The sequence below is a fragment of the Zonotrichia leucophrys genome, chromosome Z (genome assembly GCF_028769735.1).
Source record: "Zonotrichia leucophrys gambelii isolate GWCS_2022_RI chromosome Z, RI_Zleu_2.0, whole genome shotgun sequence".
Taxonomy (NCBI): domain Eukaryota; kingdom Metazoa; phylum Chordata; class Aves; order Passeriformes; family Passerellidae; genus Zonotrichia; species Zonotrichia leucophrys.
This window is the reverse complement of record NC_088200.1, coordinates 30795573-30815247: the sequence shown is the minus strand read 5'-3', so window position 1 is coordinate 30815247 and position 19675 is coordinate 30795573. Positions and strand designations below refer to the sequence as shown.

At 36.8% G+C, this 19675-nt stretch overlaps 1 protein-coding gene across 2 annotated transcripts in view; it reads left to right on the top strand.

The window, feature by feature from the left end:
* Nucleotides 1-19675, top strand: part of PDE4D (phosphodiesterase 4D) — a 350628-nt gene that overhangs the window by 33051 nt on the left and 297902 nt on the right. Inside the window, exon 1 of one of the 2 annotated variants that reach the window (XM_064735825.1) lies at nt 13253-13766. The exons of the other annotated variant lie outside the window; for it this stretch is intronic. Within the exon in view, the coding sequence (XP_064591895.1) occupies nt 13498-13766 (269 nt within the window). The 5' untranslated portion in view covers nt 13253-13497. Of the gene's footprint in view, nt 1-13252; nt 13767-19675 lie in introns of those variants that run through there. 2 annotated transcript variants of the gene reach the window in all.

Genomic DNA, 19675 nt, shown 5'->3' with positions numbered 1-19675 from the left:
GGTATTTGTTGTTTTCTTTTGGTGTCCTCATTTTTTCCCTCTGCTGTAGTATGCAGAACACTATTATTTAAAATGTCTGGCTTTATTCAACTGGGGTTTTTCCTTTTGTTCATAAACATATTATTTAATACAGTTGTTCCTCCTCTTTTTTCCACTTCACATGAAGTTAAAACGCAAATTGCTCATCTTCAATTATCTGTTGCTTCCATTTCAGAAATTCTTTTTCTCCAGCTTTTCCCTCTTGCATATTACCATGACTTTTAACTATTAAATGGAGAGCGCTGTTAACTCTTCCTTAGAACAGTTGTTTGTGGAGAGGGCAATAGTACATCAAGTCCAGAATTTCTTTTTTGACTATGATTTTCTCCATAGGCAAGTTTCTAAGAAAAAGTCTTTTAAGAAAAACTGCAAGAACAGCACAAGCATATATGATAAACCTACTTAAGACATTTTAATCTCTCAGCCATTTTTATTTTTGAGTCTTCTATGCAGAATGTGGATCCTATTGAATTAACAATGATACAGGTTTCTTTTCCATGAACTTGTTTAGTGTGCCCTTCAGCTCATACAAACTTTTTTTATCTGTAGCTACTCTTTGTAAAGACTTCCAGAGATCAACTATTTGTTACATAAAGAACGGAGTTGTTCATCTTTGAACTTCATCCCTACTAGCTTCATGTCATGCCTGGCCCCCAAATCAAAAAACAAAACAAAATATTTACATATTGCCTTTCCTTAGATGTAATCTTGCAGATGAGTCTGCCTCTGCTGTATTTGTTTGCATTCTGTTTTTCTTATATATTTGCAGTGTATTATTGTGGGTTTAACCTAATTATGAAAACATATATTAATTAAAAAAATTCTCTGGTCCATAATAGTGAGTGATAAGGAAGCATGCAGTCTCAGAGAGTCCCATATGTTCCTGAGATCCCTAGCCAGCCTCCTGCTCCAGCATGTTGCTCAGGCACTGCCTACTTGGTTTTGAGTATCTCCATGGGTAGAGTTTCTACAGCCTCTCGTGTTCCGATGTTCAGCCATGCTCATGGGAATTCCTTTTTTATACATCCAGTCAGTATACAACATGTTCCAACTTGTATCTACTGCCACTTACCTGTGCAGTTCTGCTGTGAGGCTCACTCCCTCTTCTCTACACCTTCCTATTAAGTGGCTGCACACAGTGCTGAGGTCCCAACTTAGTTTTCTTTCCTTACAGATGAGCAAACCTACTTTTCCCACTCTTTGAGTCATTCTCTGGACTTGCTCCACTATGTCAGAGTCTGTCTTGCACTTAGAAACCCAAAAGTTAGCATGCTATTCTCCATGTGGTCTTAACATGGTGAAAATCACTTCCTTCAGTCTGCTGCAGATGAATATGTGGCCTTCATTACTGCTACTGTGGAAGCTTATTCGCTTACTAAATTCTGGTCTTTTCTGAGTGGCTTTTCCCTGGCTAGACAGAAAAATGCCTGTACCTACTACATGGGGCTATCCCATTCCAGCTACAACATTTTGCACTTAATCATTGTTGAACTCCTTGACAGTTCTGGCATCCGAATACTTTTATGTCCCAAATAGCAGCCTTGCCTTCCGCTTATCAACCACCCCCAGTCTGGTGTTGTCACAACTGCAGCTCTCTGTTGCAGATGCAGACAGCTCAGATTCTGTAGCAGCCTGTAGATGTATGTTAAAAATAGAAATTCAAATTTGTCAATTTTTAAGACTAAATGTGTTCGAAGAAAGAAAGAAAACTTTTATTATTGGTTAAAAACAGCTGGTAATTTCACTGCAAAAGAGCAGTCAAACTTATGGTGAATGTCACTGAATAACAATACAGTGCAAGAGAGTATCTTCTTGCTTAATTCAGGGCAAAGCATATTAAAAGAAAAAGGTCAAAAAAATGTTGCTAATGGGAGGTTACAGGTACTATGTTTTTTCTTCCTCTCTGGGTTCCTATGTTCCATACTTGCTCAGTTTGCCTCTGCAGTGATTGTGTTTGCCATACAGTGTTTATTTACAGGCACTTAGAGGAGCTCAGTTAGAAGCAGACTTTAGAGTTTCAGCCTAGTGCCCACAACTTCGCCTCTCACACAGCTGACCTGTCATTCCTCCCATCCTCCAGTCACTTTTAACACAGTTTGCACAAGAAATTATACTTGGTGCTTCCAATTTCATAACTTAAAAAAAATTGAATTCTAATAACCGACTAACATCCTGTGAGGGCAAGAACTGCTGGCTGAAGACATTCCATGCTTCCAGTATTACCTAGAATGACAGGGACAACGGGCTTAACTCTGGTTGAAATGTACTCTGATTGAAACTTTGCCCCTTCAGGTGAAAAGTGTGAATTAAACTTTTTCTAATGACCAGTGATTACAAAAAAAACCCGGTTCCACTGAGATGAGTATCACTTGTTATTAGAGAGCTACTTGAATTAATTTAATTTGATTAAGGATCTGTATTGTCCTTGAATTTGGGATGATCTTGCCAACTCTTGTCTGTAATTTTTCGCTCTTCTAGAACTTCATTTTCTCCAGTAAACATATTGTTTTCTTCCCTTCCACTCTTACTCAAGTTACATTGAACAAAACCTGCTATTTTAAATTCCTGCTTTGCTTCCTCCACTTTAAAACCTGGATCACACTTTTAATCAAGTCCAGCCTCTTTTTTGTTCCATGCTGTATTACTTGCAGCTGTGCCTCCCCTTATCCGTACTGCAGGTTATGATTTCTAGCTATGTTTAGAAGACAAAAATTAAGAGGTAAAATGGCAGTTGCAGCATGAAAAATCTGAATAGCACTGCTGTGGTTTAATGTCAGCTGGCAACTAAGTATCCCATAGAACTGGAGAGTAAAGATGGGAAAAGTCATGAATTGAGATAAAGACCATATAATGGTGCAGAAAAGGAAGTAAATAATAATGTTAATGCTAACAACAACAACAATAATAATAATGATGATAATGATAATAATAATAATAGTAATAAAAGAGTTGGAATGCACAAAACAAGTGATGCCCAGGACAGTTGCTCATCACACTCTGATTGATGCCTGGGGACACTTTCTAGGAGTGGCCTCCAGCCGGCTTTCTTTTTTAATACACTAAGCATGATATCAAATAGTATGTCCCTTTGGCCAGTTTGGGTCACCTTGTGAGTCTCCAGCTTTCTTGTTGGCTGGGCATGAGAAATGGGGAAGTCTTTGACTTAGAATAACTATTGCTTAGCAACAATTAAAGCCATCAGTGTTTTATCAATGTTAGTTTCATATTGAATCAAAAAAACCAGAGCACAGTACAGCTACTAGAAAGGAAGTTAACTCTATCCCAGCCAAAAGCAGGACCATATTTTCTACCATTATTTAATAGAATTTACAAAATGTTCATGTTCCACACTTCCCAAATAATCACCTTGTCTGTCTTTTGATATATACACATAGATACTATTCCCTTAAAAATGAAAATAATATCACCTCAGGGAGAATTTAGCTTTTTCTCAGTGGGTTCTTTTGCTTTTGGTTTTAAAATGGCAGAATCACAAAACAGTAAAAGTTGGAAGGGATACAATATCTCTGCTCAAGCAGGACCATCATAGAGCACATGGTGCAGGACTGTGTCCAGACAGTTCTGGAATGTATCTAGTGAGGGAGACTCCACAACCTCTCGAGACAATCTAAGTTCTTCCTTATTGTTCAGGTGGAATTTCTGTGTATCCGTTTCTGCCGGTTGCCTCTTGTCCTGTTTGGCACCACCAAGAACAGCACGGTCCATCGTCTTCCGTCACATACCTATTTACATTGACAAGATCTCCCCTCAGTCATCTCTTCTCGAGGCTGAACGGGCCCAGCTCGCTCAACTTTTCCTTGTAAAAGAGATGCTCCAGTCCAATTATCATGTTTCTTACCCTTGGCTGGAGCTGCTCCAGGAACTCCATGTCTGTCTTGTGCTGAGAATCCCAGCACTGAACACAGCACTCCAGGTGAGGCCTCACCAGAGCTGAGTAGATGAGCAGGATCACCTCCTTTGATCACAGTGAAATCAAAGTCCTGTGACTGCACACAGGTCTATATTTCATCCTGTTTGTTCTCCCTATTGCAAGTGTTGGTTTACATTTGATTGTGTCAGTATCCCAGTAGGATTGCAGAGGGATGCCCCATAGTCCTGTCTTGTAATTAAGTCTTTCACTATTTGTGCTTGCTTGAGCCTCCTTTTGCTACTGGGATGGTTACTATAGCTCTGCTCTTCCCACACCTTGTCTCTTCAAGACTGGAAATATTCCTATACCCCTTCAATTCAGGTTTAAAGTCTCTCAGCAAGCCCTGCTAGCTTGTCAGGTATGCTCCTTTACCACCTTTGGGGCAGCCCCATTTTTTACCAGCAGGCTCACTGCTGTTTAAACTGACTGTGATCAAAACCCCATTTTTTCCCTCATAACACCTGTTCAAAGCCAGATATCCATCTGCATGATTATCCTGTTTCTTGCCCCATCATTCAGAGGAAGTGGCAGGACAGAACAGAGTACAGCATGTGCCCCAGGTCCCTTGACCGGTTGTCCCAAGGCCCTAAATTCTGTCTTGATTGTCCCCAACCTTTCTGTTGGGGCCTCATCACTGCTCGCCTAGAAAAACAGGAGAGGGCAATATTCCATGGGCTGGACCAGGCTAGGAAGTTTCTTGGTGACATCCTTACCTGGGCCTCAGTGATAATACACCTTCTGCTGGGTTGGGTCTAGTTGGCATATTGGGCCCTCCATTCCTCTGAAAGGAGACTACCACCCTTCTTTTCTTCATATTTGAGGAGACTGTGATGCAAGGGGTAGGCTGCCCTGCCCAAAGCAATCTCTGTCCCAGAAGAACCTTCATCCACTTCCTCATTTCCCTTTTTTCAGATTCCAAGGCCTCAGAGGGTCAAGGTATAAACGGACTCAGTATTTATTCTTAATAGTTATCTTAGGAAGAGATCTAATAATCTCAAATGTAATAAAACCCCCAGAAATTGTGAAAATAAGAAACAAACAACAGAATTACAAAACTAAACACACACTAAGCTGCTTTATAATTTGTCCTTTGGATTATCTCTTTCAGTTAATAGCTTTCATATTTTACATTCATATGAAAAGAAATCCTACTGAATCTTTATTTCCTTTTCTGCTTGCTGGCAAATTTTTTTTTAGTGAGTTTTATGTGTGTTCTTTGCTAACATTAAATAGAAGAGGCTATGTTAGCACAGAAATTATAATGTAAAGTTCAGCTTAGAATTTTGGATTCTGCAATTGCAACTCTTTCATTTAATTTTTTGTCAAGTTAGAATGATTTGGTTTCAGTCAGTAATCCAGGGGTGTGATTGTAACACAAATATTTAACATATTCTGTAAAGATCTGCTGATTGTTCTTGCCCTCAGTTTTATAAATGAAAAGAGAGACATTTTAATTACAGTTATATCTGACAAGAGTGTTTGAAACATTTAACTCCTCTGAAAATACAGTTGTCCCTTAAATCAGTGGGAAAGTGCTGGTACAGGTTTGTTTAATTCTGCTTTTAAGAACTCTGGTTTAGGATTTTTCCTGTAGAGGGTGACAGAGGACTGATGATTTCTTATTTCATCATCGTAGTTCTAGAGATTGTTCCTGTCCCCATTTCAAGTCAATAGATATAGGCTCAGAAAAGAACCTGTCTATAGTAATAATTTTGGCCAGTTTATCAGGTGATCTTGAAGCTCTGCTAATTTTATTTGTTGCCTGAATGTACCAGTTTTCTTTACCTCACAGACTCCTGCAGTCATGTGGAGTATGTGATAGCAGATTTAAATCAGAAGATTTAAATGTATTTTCATATTTAAGTATATTTCAGATTTAAATAAATATATTTTATATTTAAATATATTTTTATTCTTCTGTAATTATAATTGCCATATAATGTACTTCAATAAATTATTTTCTAGATAGATGTACTAAAATGCCCACTTTGTTTCCATTTTTCTTTAGGACATTATTTATACTTATATATAAATAGGTATAAATAACAGAACTTTCTGTACTGTGCATCATGCTCTAGTCTCATGCAACATGATCTCTTACTATACAAAAATTTATAAGGCATATGCAACCAAAAGGATTTTTGAAAGTTTCTTTCCAAGTACATTTTAAAAAAAATAACAGTATTTAAAACTGCAGAGTAGAATTCTGCAAGGTAGAATTACATTTTGATAAAAGATTTATGGAACATACTTAAGTCCTGCTTAAGGTTAAGAAAGACACACTATGGAATTGGCAAGCACATAAATGCCTAGTGTTCATTCCAGAGAGGTTTCTGAAATTCATACTTTCTGGGACAATTGTATAAAGAAAAAAGTGTTATGCATTTAAAGTATCACAATCCCAAACTTTTCTGTTTAGGGAGGACATTTTTTTCCCTTGAAACTCGTTCACGGTGCTAGTTCTTAATAACACCGCAGAGTAGAATCCGTTGTGTTATTTACGTTCCAGTTCATTCAAATCTACAAAATGACTGGCTTAACATCTATAGAAAAGATACAGAAATGACTCCAAGTGAATTGTATAAATAATTTCTTTGATGCTTCATTTTATTTTTTACTCAAAATTTTAGAAACTTCAGACTTCTAAAAACCAGCTTACAATAATGGGTTTGAAGTAAAGCATTTTTAAGTTCAACAACCTAAAAAGGAATCTCTAGGCTCAGGCATCCTAGATGATATTAAACCTTGTTAAATAACTATGTTCTTCTTTTAATGCACTTTTTTTGCCATTAAGTAGTAGCCCATCTCCAGACAATTAATTAATTATGCAGTCTTATTGTAGACTTTTAGACTCATCTTCTTTTCTTCTAATCTCTCACAGTTTTGTAAATATTTCTTTGAATTCTTCTCAGCTTTTAGTGCATGATCAAAATAACAAATTATTTGAAATAGAGCAGATGGTGTAGATTTCTTATAAAGTAAACTCTCTGTGCATGTGTCTGACCTCAGAGAAATGTACTTGTTTATTTGTGCATTACATTCTGCCTTAACCACCATGCTTGGAGAGACTGGGTTAAGTCTAGTTTGGTAGGACAGATTGCTTGTGCTAGCTTGAGAAATAAACTCTAAAGTTGAGGAATTTGGAGTGTTGATGTACTTTTTTGCTAAGTACTTAGGATACTTTATAATTTTTAGAATTTTACAAAGCCACGATGCGATCACTGATATATCAGTTGGCAAAATTATGCTCCCAAGATTAGGCTATACAGTTTTCTATAGGTTCTAACAGTATCTGTCATGAGTCTACCCTTAAGAGATGTAGGATTACAACCAAAAACTTGTTTAGCTGCTATGCTATTAAATTAAGTCTATATCCCTATGAAACACAGACTAGGGGATTGGTCTCAGTGTGGTTCCTTCTGTGCAGTGTCCTTTCCACTGACCTCTCCTTTCCCCTCTCCTCAGGAGTGCTCTTCAAAGCAATTTATACTTGCAATTGTTTTTTGCTCAAGTCCTTTCCTTGGAATTAACTATTAGTTATCAGCTATATTTGTGCATTGCTGTGGCAGAAATGCTCCTCCTGTTCTCTGACATAATTGTGTAGAAGTACATTCATTTACTTATCTTAATCTTACCCCATAAATTGTGGATTTTTGTTTGCTTGTTTGTTTTTGTAGAATCATGACATTTGCAAACACAGGGAAAAAATGATTGATGAAGTCACGTTTTACTGACTTGCAAAGTGAATTTGAGCTGATATTCTGAAACATTTTTATTAGAAACATCTCAAGAGTTTCTAATAAAAGTGCTCTAGAATTTTAAGTCACAGAAAATGGTTTTTTTTAGTGCTAAACATACCATACCCAGCTTCATGTGTAATCTGTTCCTCTTTTGAAGATATATTTGTAAATGTATGTGTATCTGATTATGATTTTTAAAGGTGTTTTAGTGCCATTTTAGGTAACATTGTTCTGTTAGGATGTTAAAAATGTACTCAGATCAAAGACAAACAGCAGCCTTGAATTTCCTTTGAATATTTAGAGGTGCATGTGTTTCCCACACCTTGGTCTGTTAAAGGTTTTATCTCTTGGGGTGTGCCTGCCATTTCTGTGCTAAGTGCAACTAATCCCCTTCTTAGTGACCTGTAGGAAGCTGCATGGTGCCTATGGTCTCCTCAGCAGGCGGTGCACGTAACTGCTAGGAAAACATTAGTCTGATAAACATTACCCTGTAAATGGCAAGTCCATGAATAACGTCCCAGCTCTTTGAGAATGTGACAATTGACAGGTACTGACCTTTGCTAACACATAACATTTTATTAAGACTTCTATCACCTGATAATTTCTTCTTTTATCATTTTCTTCCTCACTACTATGCTACTCAATAAATTTATTAACCTCTCTTTCCAAATAAGAATCATATTGCCATCCGAGATTCTTATTTTCTACTTTATCTGCAACAATTCTCTTCTGTCACCCCATACTTTCAGTATTGCGTTATTTACTCCAGGAAATTAAACCATGGCATACCAGCTATTCTTCACAACCACCTCTGACTTATTCTTCTTTTCTCTGCACTTCTGTGCCACTCTCAGGTGCCCTAGTGCCTCAGCGTGGTCTGGCCTTACAGCTGCTCCTGCTTTGAGCAGAAGAGTGGGCTTGATCAGCGGAGGCCATTATCAGCTTCTCTGATCCTGTGGTACTGATCTGCTTGCTTTCGAAGAAGTAACTCATTGGAGGGTTGCTTTTGCTTGCATTCCTATGTGTCTGGAATTCTCTACTTGGTCCTGTTATAAATGGTCAAATCAGCAGCCAAATTTATAAGAAAATTTAACAGTGATTTATTAGATTGTTACAAAAATATAATTTCGAAAAACCACCACAGCCAAGGCAGCATCAACCCCGGGTGCTGTCGCTGGGTGAACTGAGATCCGACCGACAAAGTGTCAGGGTCTCCCCAGTGGGTCACCCCAACTGCTTCATGCAGCTAGCTTGTATACAGTTTATTCTGCCTGAGGCAGGAATGAACGAATGTTCCTTTGTGTCTCTTCACATGCAGAACTGGGGCCATACATGTGCAGGAATAGACAAAGTTCAGATGTCTAGATGGATGTCTGAACACTTCAGAAGAGCCTGTATTCACATGTAGCAGAGTGGACCCGGTGCTTGAGTGAGGTAGATGCAATCTTCCCAGGTGCAGGTCCACGTGAGTGGCTTAGACATTCCAGGGAAGTCAGCGATCATGGCCCGGGAAGGTTTCATTCATACGTTAACAGACTTGATATTATCTTAACGTTGTCCGGGAACTAATTGAATAAACATAAGACTCTGATCCCAGCCAGGGTGGTCAAAGATATACTTTGGATTCTACAGTCTTTTTATACATACATAGCATGAATTATCTCTACCATATACTACAGTCCCAAGTAAGATATAAAAAAAGTTCTGCTCCTTCCAAGTGACTGCATTTATTCTCTAATACGAAAAACTTTGTTCAAGGTAATTTCAAATAGACACAATCACATAATAGATTTTATATGTTGATTAGCAGTTAAAATATTAAAAGAAGTTTATCATACTCTGTGTTCAAAGTGGTTGTTACAAAGAAAGTACTTAAAAATCCTTGTTTATTGTCTTTTATGTGAGATCAAATACTTGTTTAATCTTGCACAGTATTTTCTGCAGAACCAATTAACTTTCTCTTTCTATATGCAGCGGCTCAGAAAGTCTTTGTAATTAACAGAAAAGTAAGCACTTTAAGCCTGTATTTTTTTAAAGTACATTTTTCATACGGTACATATTTCTTGGGAAAGTTTGTGAAAAGTACAAGAACTGAACACTTTAATTTTTATTGTCTTTAGATACTGGAAGACAATAAAAGCTACTGGCACTTCTAGAGTTTTTGTAATGAATTTCCCTAATTAGGACATTCTACTTCTGTGCTTTTGCCTTGAGCTTTGTAGTGACGCAGTTGAATGTATATCAGGCAGAATTACATCTGTTCTTGCTATAACTTTTACCTATGAGATATGACTATAAAAGATGCAAAATTAGATTTAACTGTCAGTGCCTTTGAATAGGACAACATGCTTAAAGCACTGTGAAGATGAACTTTTGGAAATTAGGTATGTGTCAGCTCTCAAATTTGTTTTTTCAAAAGGACCAGTAAATATTCTTATTTATTTTGTTTAAATTTAATAGAAATTTTCAGTGATTTCGTTTCAATATGGAAGAGCCCAGAAAATTAACATATCAGAATAAAAAGCATATGAAAATACTTTTTGGAGGAAGTTTTAAAAAATTTTATTAATTATTTTGGTGATCTTTGTGAGAAAATTAGATGTTTTTATTAAAACACAGTCTAGTAGGGCTGTTTCTCAACTAATCTTTATAGAAAAAGAAGTACTTCACTGTTTTTTTTTAAGAAAATCAATGGGAAATGATATTATTTGTTTATGGAACGGTTTTCTTTCAAGTCTTTATTCTAGTACCTGCATAAACACCTCATGCTAGTGCCATTTTTCTGCTTTATCTTCCCCCAGTTACTGACTCTTAACCTGAGCATTTTGTCTAACTCACATAATGCTTATTTGATATTGCTGGAAGTTAGATCTCTGCTTTTTATTACAGTGAAGACTGTTCATGTTTCTAGTCTGTAATAAAAATCAGTCTGCAGGCATTAATTTAAATTTATGAGCATACTTGAGACTTTTCATAGCTTTTCTTTTTCTTTCGAGGGCAAGAAGGAGGAAGATAGGCCAAAATGAGGTATCTGGGACATGGATAATCTATGCTCAGAAATTTAACCTACTAACACAGTCAGGAAAAGCATTTCATTAGCTATTCATGCAAATAGTGACTTGGTTTAGTTCTTCTGTTAAAAGGATTTTTCCTGCTGTTCTATATATGTGGTATCTTACCTCTTTGAAAATGTAACAAACCCTCTCAATACCTGTAATGCAAGGTGTCAATGGCTCTTATTGATTTAGTTTAAGAACAAGGGTAATAAAACTGCTGATCTATGGGCTTTCCTCTTCCATAATTACCTTTGAAACATAGAACACCTTAAAATATGATCACAGGCCCACTATGATAAATGTTAATGGTCTTGATGACATCATTGATTGCTGATCTCCAATGGGTCAGTTTGGCTAGTTTTATAAAGCTACTGCAGTTGTCTAAAGATTATGCTTTGGAGTAGACATCAGATGGCAGTATTTCATAGCAGAAAAGAACATAACTCTCCTTATACAGACTGCATTATCTAGAAGAAGTACTTGGAGTTATTATGCAATTGCTAGGTTTTTTACTGAAGAAGAAAAAATAACAGTCTAACAGAAGGTAATATGTTTGTTCTTCACAGTTAAAAACATTTCAATACATCATGCTTGTATTTTGTCTTCTTGTTGAAGACTAGTTCTGTGTGTACTACCCTTCCAATCAAGAATGTGTAAAAGCAGTTATTGTGGTAGTTATGTGTTAGTTATGATTTAATAAAATTCTTTTTCTGTCTGTGGCATAACACCTTATCTCCAGTTTAAATTTTATTCTTAATGAAACAGCTTAAAATTTTTGGGTTTTGTAGTTTTAATAGTATCTGGGCTTTATTCTATATTTGGTCAGTGTTAATTTTTACATAATGATTGAATTTTCCATACAATCTTAGAAAAATACACAAAAACATAATGCACAGTGATTTCTGCATTCTGTAGTGCTGTTCAATACTGAGTTAAATTTGCAAGTACATTGTTATCAAATTTCACATATGACGCAGTACAGTTAAAAGTTGTCTACATAAAGGGGTTGACACCTGATAGCAATGTCATTCTTAATGTAAGCTGACCTTTCCTCTGCTGTTCTCATCTACTCCTGTCAGCATCATGATGTTCCCTTTATTATCCTCATCAGGAATTGTGGCTTCAGTGCTAAGTACAAAGGTGATTCCTTTCCATTGTGAGAGAAAGCTTCTTTTGCAGGATTTCTGATTTTGCTGCAAAACAGGGAACAGTATTTGCTTTTCACACCTCGTCATGCAATTGTAAATGCCCTTCATTTCGCTGAAAGCCAAGACACTGTGTGTGCTTCAAAGGAAATTCTTATTCACAAAGGAAATTCTAAGACAAAGTATAAGAGAAACAATATATTGCAACAATGAAAATTATATAAAACCAGTGTTCTGATATTAAAAAGATATCTCTCGTGGAGAAATCTCTTACAAAATGTTGATTCTTTGTTCCTGTAGGATGAACAGGAAGTGTGGTTATAACTGAAGAGACTGTTGTTGTTACTGTTGCTGTAAAACAAAACTTTAAGCAAATTTTCACCTACTTCCCTTTATTAGAGTTCATCTGCTGTTAGTGAGTTATCAACACAGTTTAACATGTTTATAAAATCTTTGTATTCCATAAAAAAGGAAGTTAGTTATTTTATTAAAACTGTAAAAAAGTATAAGGCGCAGATTTGATTGACAAAGATGTTGTTGTATCATAAGATTGCACCAACTTCTTATTTGCATAATTACATGAAAATAAATATGGAATTTATTAGCTGTATGCATTCACCAAATAAATGAGACTACTTTTGCCTTTTTATCTTCTGGTAGTGCTCTTTGAATAGCTTTTGGTATTTTATCTCCCCACCATCTGTGAATAGAAAAAGACATTTCCTTAGTACCACTAAACAGTGGTAATTTTATGATGAAAATATTAAAATAAGATTATCTCATTAAATACATACTAGTAGCTGTCATAGTCTTATTTTATGTGCATCTCTTAAGTGTTAGGTTTGTTTTTCTGAAGAATATAAGGTAGCAAGTATCTGACTTTCCTAAATGCATTTGAAGACTGGTTGTGATAAACTGACTCGAGGGCAGGGAGGAGAAGGCAAGAAACTAAGCCCTTTTGCACTATTTAATTGTAGCATTTTTTAGCTTAATAGGTAATAATTTGGAATCTTAAATTTTTCCTGGGGACAAAGATGAACATGATAGATCCTTGAAAAAACAGAAGAGGTTGTTCAGCAGTCTCCCTTCCTCTCCACCTCCCTGAAGGTTCAGGAATAAGCAAAGGAAAGAATAATCAAACAAAAGGAGCACACATCTGATGTTTAAGCCCTCCTCCAGCACTTTTTATGTACATAACCAGAAGTCACTCAAGCAGCTGCAGCACATTAGTTACGATAGTTTAACAGGCAGCTTTACAGCTCTGATAAAGGTTGTGCTAAAGCAATTTCTTCCTCCTGTGCTCACTTGCTATGATAGCTCAGAAGTGATCTTTGGCAGCAGGGCTGTGAAAGGAGTGGTAATGTTTAATCAGTTTCTGTGGAGGAGTTAGCTTGCTTTTTCCTTTGTAGATCATTATCTATAGAAAGACGTTAAGGGCAGGCAACACCATGTTGAAGACAGAATAGGCTGAACTGGTGCAGGGTCTCTGAACAGTTCCTGGGAACTGATTTAGAACGGAAATATTTTAAGCACTTAGGCCAACATTCGATTGCATTAGACCTAAATAACAAAGTTACTGGAGAAACATGGCTCAGCAGACAAGTCCAGACAATTTGCCTGTTCCTGAAGGGGATAATACACACAGTCAAAATCCATGGCTAAATGAAGATCTTGTGAAGACCCTGAGGGAAAACCTGTTACAACATGAAAAGTCCAGGACAACTCGAAAATCTTCACCTGCTTCTCCTCGGCTGTGTCCAGTTATTTCTCCCCGAAATTCTCCGAGGCTCTTGAGAAGGATGTTTTTAAACAGCAACATACCAAAACAGCGTCGTTTCACTGTGGCACATACCTGGTAAGTACTAAGGTGGTTGAGATAAAATATTAATTTTTTTAATGGAATATTTATCTCTGTGGTGTTTATGCATCTGTTTCTTGTTTTCATCTCTGCATTAATCTCTCTGGTTGAAATAGACAGTTCTAATTTGTGACTAAACTTCATTGCAGTCCAGAAATTTTAAATAGCAATTAATATGAAGTCAGAAAATATATATTTCCTTTTACAAAAGCTGCTAAATTTCCTCTGATTTCTTAGGTAATAACTCCATTCTTTCCTCTCCCTCCAAAATAAAAAAATACTTATTTTATTCTGTGCTGTTCTGCCCAGAGCGACTTAGCAATTATTTTCTTTAATGTGCCTGTTGAAAATATTTTATCTTTTTATTGACAGTTTTGGACTCCCTCAGCCTCCTAGCAGAATAACATAAGTCTATTTAACTTTTAACAGTGCTGAAATCAAGAAGGGCATGATAAAGAAGAATGATAGCAATACATATTTAATGTGAAACAGTGATTTTTATTAAAGCAGTTGCTAGAAAAACAGGAAAAGTGGTAAGGGAAGCCCTTGGTAAATGATTCACTAGTAGTATTTCTTTGGTAACTTGATCACTTAGATGTGTTTGTGATCAAATCTAAAAAGAACATTCATTTTTTGCATCTATCTCCTGTAAAACAGCAGTATTATTTCATTACTTTTAAAATTATTCTTTCAAAAGATGTTGTATGTGAGATTATTGTAACTCAAAACCACATTCGTGTTTGCTTTGATGGTCCTGAGATGTTTGGGTTTTTTGCTTTTGAGTTCTTCCCTACCCCACCCCCCACCCCTTTATTCCTCTAACAAAAATGTAATATAAAGAAAGGACATGTTCAAAGAAAATAAGTCATGCATTCTAAGCAGCAAATGAATATGCTCTTGAAGTTTATCTTCGTTCGTCTGAAATTAGATCTACACTATAGCTATGTGATTGGTATGTGCATTGCACATTGTATACTAGTGTGCTTAAATCTTTACTATGTATGTATTTATGTAAAGTATTTCTTGTATAAAATAATATTTTTATCACTGAAAAGCATAAGAAGAAACATGTGCCTTTATAATTTAAGAATACTTTTTTGAAACCAGTGTACCTGTTCAGATATTGCATGTGTAAAATAGAAAACTGAATGAAATAGTATATTTAATGTTTCTTTAACAATTATGCATAAATCCCAGCTGCTGTTCTGTGTTCAATAATTTATAAAACATTCTATACATGAAAATGTGCAGGTTAAAAACGTAATTCAGGCAGATCTGGTTTACAATGTTAGGTGAAAAAAATTCTGAAGGTTTAGAGAGGGAAATTATCGTGTGTGATTATGAGTGTGTAGGCAGTCCAGTATGACAGACAAAGAAAGGGGACAGATGTGAAGCTAACAAACATGTTTGAGCAACATAAAAGGACACAGGCTTGCAGAGTATTAAAAAGTGAAATTTTGTTTAAATGTACTTTCTCTAGTGAGCTTCAGAAGTTTGTGTAGAATGCCTTTTTCACCATGAGTGTAGAAAACACTTGAGGTTTTCCCAAATATGTGAAATACTAGACCTGAAATCAATACTTCATTGTTATGATTTATGAGACAGGCAGATCAGAGTAATAATGTTTTTTTCAAGCAAGTGGAGAAGTACAGAGTCACGCAGCAAGTTACAGCGAATTACCTGAGATCCTGCAAAGAACAATGTTTCTGAAGTGACAAAGCTATGACATACATGATCAGACTACAGGCTTATGGGCTTACAAAGGGCATTAAAAATTTATTTGTTTCCAAAGACCATCAAATCTGTAGTTACTGATATGTCTTCACTTGGTTATCTAGTCAGAAAACTGAGATACTATGTGATAGACTTGTGGCTACATAGGCACTGTAGTGGTTTTAATTCCATGTGCATATAATCCACTTTAGACGGCTTATAGGAAAACAGCGCATTTGAAAATTGAGTAGTTGTGACCTTAATTCAAAATATTATACTATGAAGGATCCATTCTGGGGTTGATTTGGCCCATTACTGTAGTAATGAACACTCTTTGCTTTATTTTTCTAATGTAATCAGTTTTGTAATTTAAGAAAAGTTGTTGAATTCATGTATACATCCTTTTTGTTTAGTGCACTGTTCATACAGCATTAAAAATTTTAATAACATGTTCTTCCTCAAGCCACCAGTAAGTTGGTAAGCTGTTCTGACTTTGCAAAATGTCACTAATTTTTTTTTTAAATTTTCTTATCTTTTCTGGTTGTTAGATTATGTATCTAGATAGCATAAGAAGTAAATGTATGATACTAGAGATACTGCAGTGATGCCAAACAGGCACCACAGATCCAGAATGCTAAAACCCCCTAATTTAGGTGGTACCTCCCTGATATCAAGGTTCTGAAGCAGCATTCACATACAGTCAAGAAGTGAGTGGGAGTTTCATGAATTGTTCTGGCAATCCCTTTCTCCCCCTTTTTTATCATAAAGTCTATAGTTCACTCTCTCTAATGGCTTGGATTGTAGAACTTTTGACACCAAAATGCATTTTCTTTATCATGTGACCATTATATTTTCACAGTAATAATTGGGTTATCACTTTTAGTCATTTTATAAGTCCTTCTCTACTTCCTTTTTTTTTCTTCTTCTCTAGCTGTACCCCTGAATTCATTCAAACACTTGAAAGATAAACTGCTACTTTAAGGATTTTAGAGAGGAAAAGGTACAGCCTTCAGAGTTGAAATAGAAGGATTTAAGTGGCAGAGGAGCATAAGGCCTTCATTTTTGTTGGAGAAATTGCTGAATATCCGTCAGTTTCTGAGAATGATAGTTCTGCCTGAAACTGAAATTAAAACTAGTTAATCTTGAACTTTTAGCCTGGATTCCTCTCAGTCTGTAAACAAAATCAGTCTATAGTCACAGCATCTACAAGTTGTTTAAGTTTTGTGGCCAGCATTTCAAGCAAACTGTACGCAAACCTAAATTCCATTTCCTCACAAATCTCTCTTATATTGTATTACTGTAAAAGTATTCATAATGCTTTAAGATCACCCATATAGGGACACCACAGCACATATTACAGCTGGACTTGCACAAGATAAATTAAGTCCTCTGGTATGTGCTTGACAAAATCAGTTTCTGGATTGTCTTGATTTGCTCTTTATAAGGCTTTTAAAATGGGCTGATTACCTCAGTGCCTTTTGGCAGGACAGATCTGTCCTGCCAGGGGTGGAATGGCACATGCTTTGATTTGTGAGGAGAGAGGGAAAGAGACTGTCAGTTCCCATCTGTGTGGACATCCAGCATGTGTGATCCCTCGTACACACACTGTCCAAAGATCTGTGGAAGGATGTTTAGATACTTCAAATCATACCCTCTTAGTTAAATGTGGAAAGACAGCTTTCCTTAATTTTCTGTTAAAAATTCCTTTCTGTAAAGGGAGGAAAAGCAAGAAAGATAAATATTTGGAGCAGGATAGTAAGCTCAGTGGAACATAACAACTAAATTATATCTGTTTAATTGAAAGGATGAAGTCATGGAACACATGTGCTTGGTATTTTTTGACTTTTGTTTGCTGCCATAATACTTCTTAATACTTCTTAATATTCAGTGAATACAAAATGATCAACCAGTTGTTTTTTCTGTGTTGTATATGTTTAGACAGTCTATTGGCTGCCTTTGTGATTTTTTGTGTGTGTGTGTTCAGAGACAGCAGCTAGTGATATATGCCTGTCTTCCAAGTCATATAAAGTGGATTTGTTTATTCACAGGTCCAGTTGTGAGGGTTCCCCTTTGATAACTGTTCTTTCTCCAGCTCTTATGGTGGAGACATCAACTTCCTGCTGTTCAGGGATTTGTGCTCTTTAGAAGTTTTTTTAAGACATGTACCCCTAAACCTAAGAATGTAATGCAATTAATAATACAAGTATGTGCTCAGTTAAACAGAGTACTTTTATCTGAATTTAGTCAGTCTTTGTCCCCACCCACAGTAAATATTTTACATTGACTTTGGCATTCAGATATGAAAACGATAGATGCCTTAGAAATAGTTTAGATAGATATGGGCAAGGTGTGCCATTTTAAGTTTCAGGAATGTAACTGCCATGAGTGTACCCATAAAACCAGGTTTGTCTTTGTTTTTATTGCACAATATCTTTTCATGCACTTTTACTGCTAATTACAAAAAACAACAGAACCTCAAGTGTTAGCTATAGGTAGATAAGTTGCAGAAGAGCAACTTATTTAATTTGATGTGATTCTACACAGCCTAGTTCCGTGCATTTCAACTATGAAACCAGAATGAAGCTGTACCACACTGAATCAATACATTTTTATCACTATTTTCTTCCAACTTTCAGTATAAATTTTGCTAAAAGGCTTTTAGTACCTATGTTTTCCTCTCTGTCACTACTCTGTGCTTTTCAGGAACTCAAGTAATTACATTTTGGCATATGGAAGTAATTTCAAAAGGAAGAAATATCAACACAAATACCTATACAAAATACTAACTGAATACTTCAGAAAACCAAATATCCAAAGCAGCATGGTCATGAGATTGTAGGAGGTTCTATCCCTTTACTCCATGCTGGTGACACCCCACCTGGATATTGCATACAGTTCTGGGGTCCCCAGCAGAGGAATTACATGAAACTGTTGAAGCAGGTTCAGAGAAGGGACAAAAAATTTATCAGGATGGGACACTTCTCCTGTGAGGAAAGGCTTGGGGAGTAGGAGTTGTTCAGCATGGAGATACTCATGTAGAGTTTAAGAGGGGATTGCTTGAGTAAGATGATGTTTACCGTCAAGTTACTAAGTTGCATCAAATAAGATGTAGTTTAACAAGGGCAAGTGATGGATTCTGCACCCAGGATGGGGCCAGAAACATGTTGGCTGTGTGTAGACTGAAGAACGAGAGGCTGGGCAGCAGTGCCATGGAAAGGGCCCTGGGGCTCTGGTCCATGGCAAGCTGAACGTGAGCCAGCAGTGCCCTGGCAGCCAGGAGGGCCAAGCGTGTCCTGGGGGCATCAGGGACAGCATCAGCAGCCGGGCAAGGGAGGGATTGTCCTGCTCTGCTCTGCTCTGCACCGGGGCAGCCTCACGTGCAGTGCTGGGGGCACTTTGGGTGCCGCAATAAAAAAAAGACAACCTATTAGAGAGCATCCAAAGGAAGGCCACAAGGGTGGTGAAGGGTCTGGAAGGGAAGTCATGTGAAGAGTGGCTCAGATCACTTGATTTATTCAGCCTGGAGGAGACTGAGGAGAGACCTTATTGCAATTTACAACTTCCTTGTGAGGGAAAATGGAGGGGCAGGTACTGATTTCTTCATTCTTGTGATCAGTTAGAGAACTCAAGGAAATGGCACAAAGCTGGGCCAGGGGATGGTTAGGTTGGATATCAGGAAAACATTTTTCCTCCAGAGGGTGCTTGGGCACTGGAACAGGCTCCCCAGTGTAGTGATCACAGCCTGAAAGAGTTAAAACCCCATTTAGACAACACTCAGGCACATGGTGTGACTCTTGGAGTGCCCTCCATATGGGAAGGAGTTTGACTTGATGTTCCTGCTGGATCTCTTCCAGCTCAGCATATTCTATAATTCTATGACAATAAAGTGCATATATGCCTATGTAAACTCACTAGTTCTTACTAAATTAAAAAAAAATTCTTAGTTTTTCTAGGTCTGGATTGAGGGCACTTGAGACGGTAGTTCATGTTTGGGCTCGGGTGTTTATTATTCCTTATCAGTCTCACAGTCTCACAACCATGAGTTCGCCAGCTTTTCATTAGCAAGGCACAGAATGGTTAACAATCTCTTGTTACAAGGTCTTTTAAGACTAAACTATCCAATTAAGAACTGATACCTGGATTATTTTCCCTTTTAACCCAATAACTGATCCCTGGAAGCCCACAATGCAGAC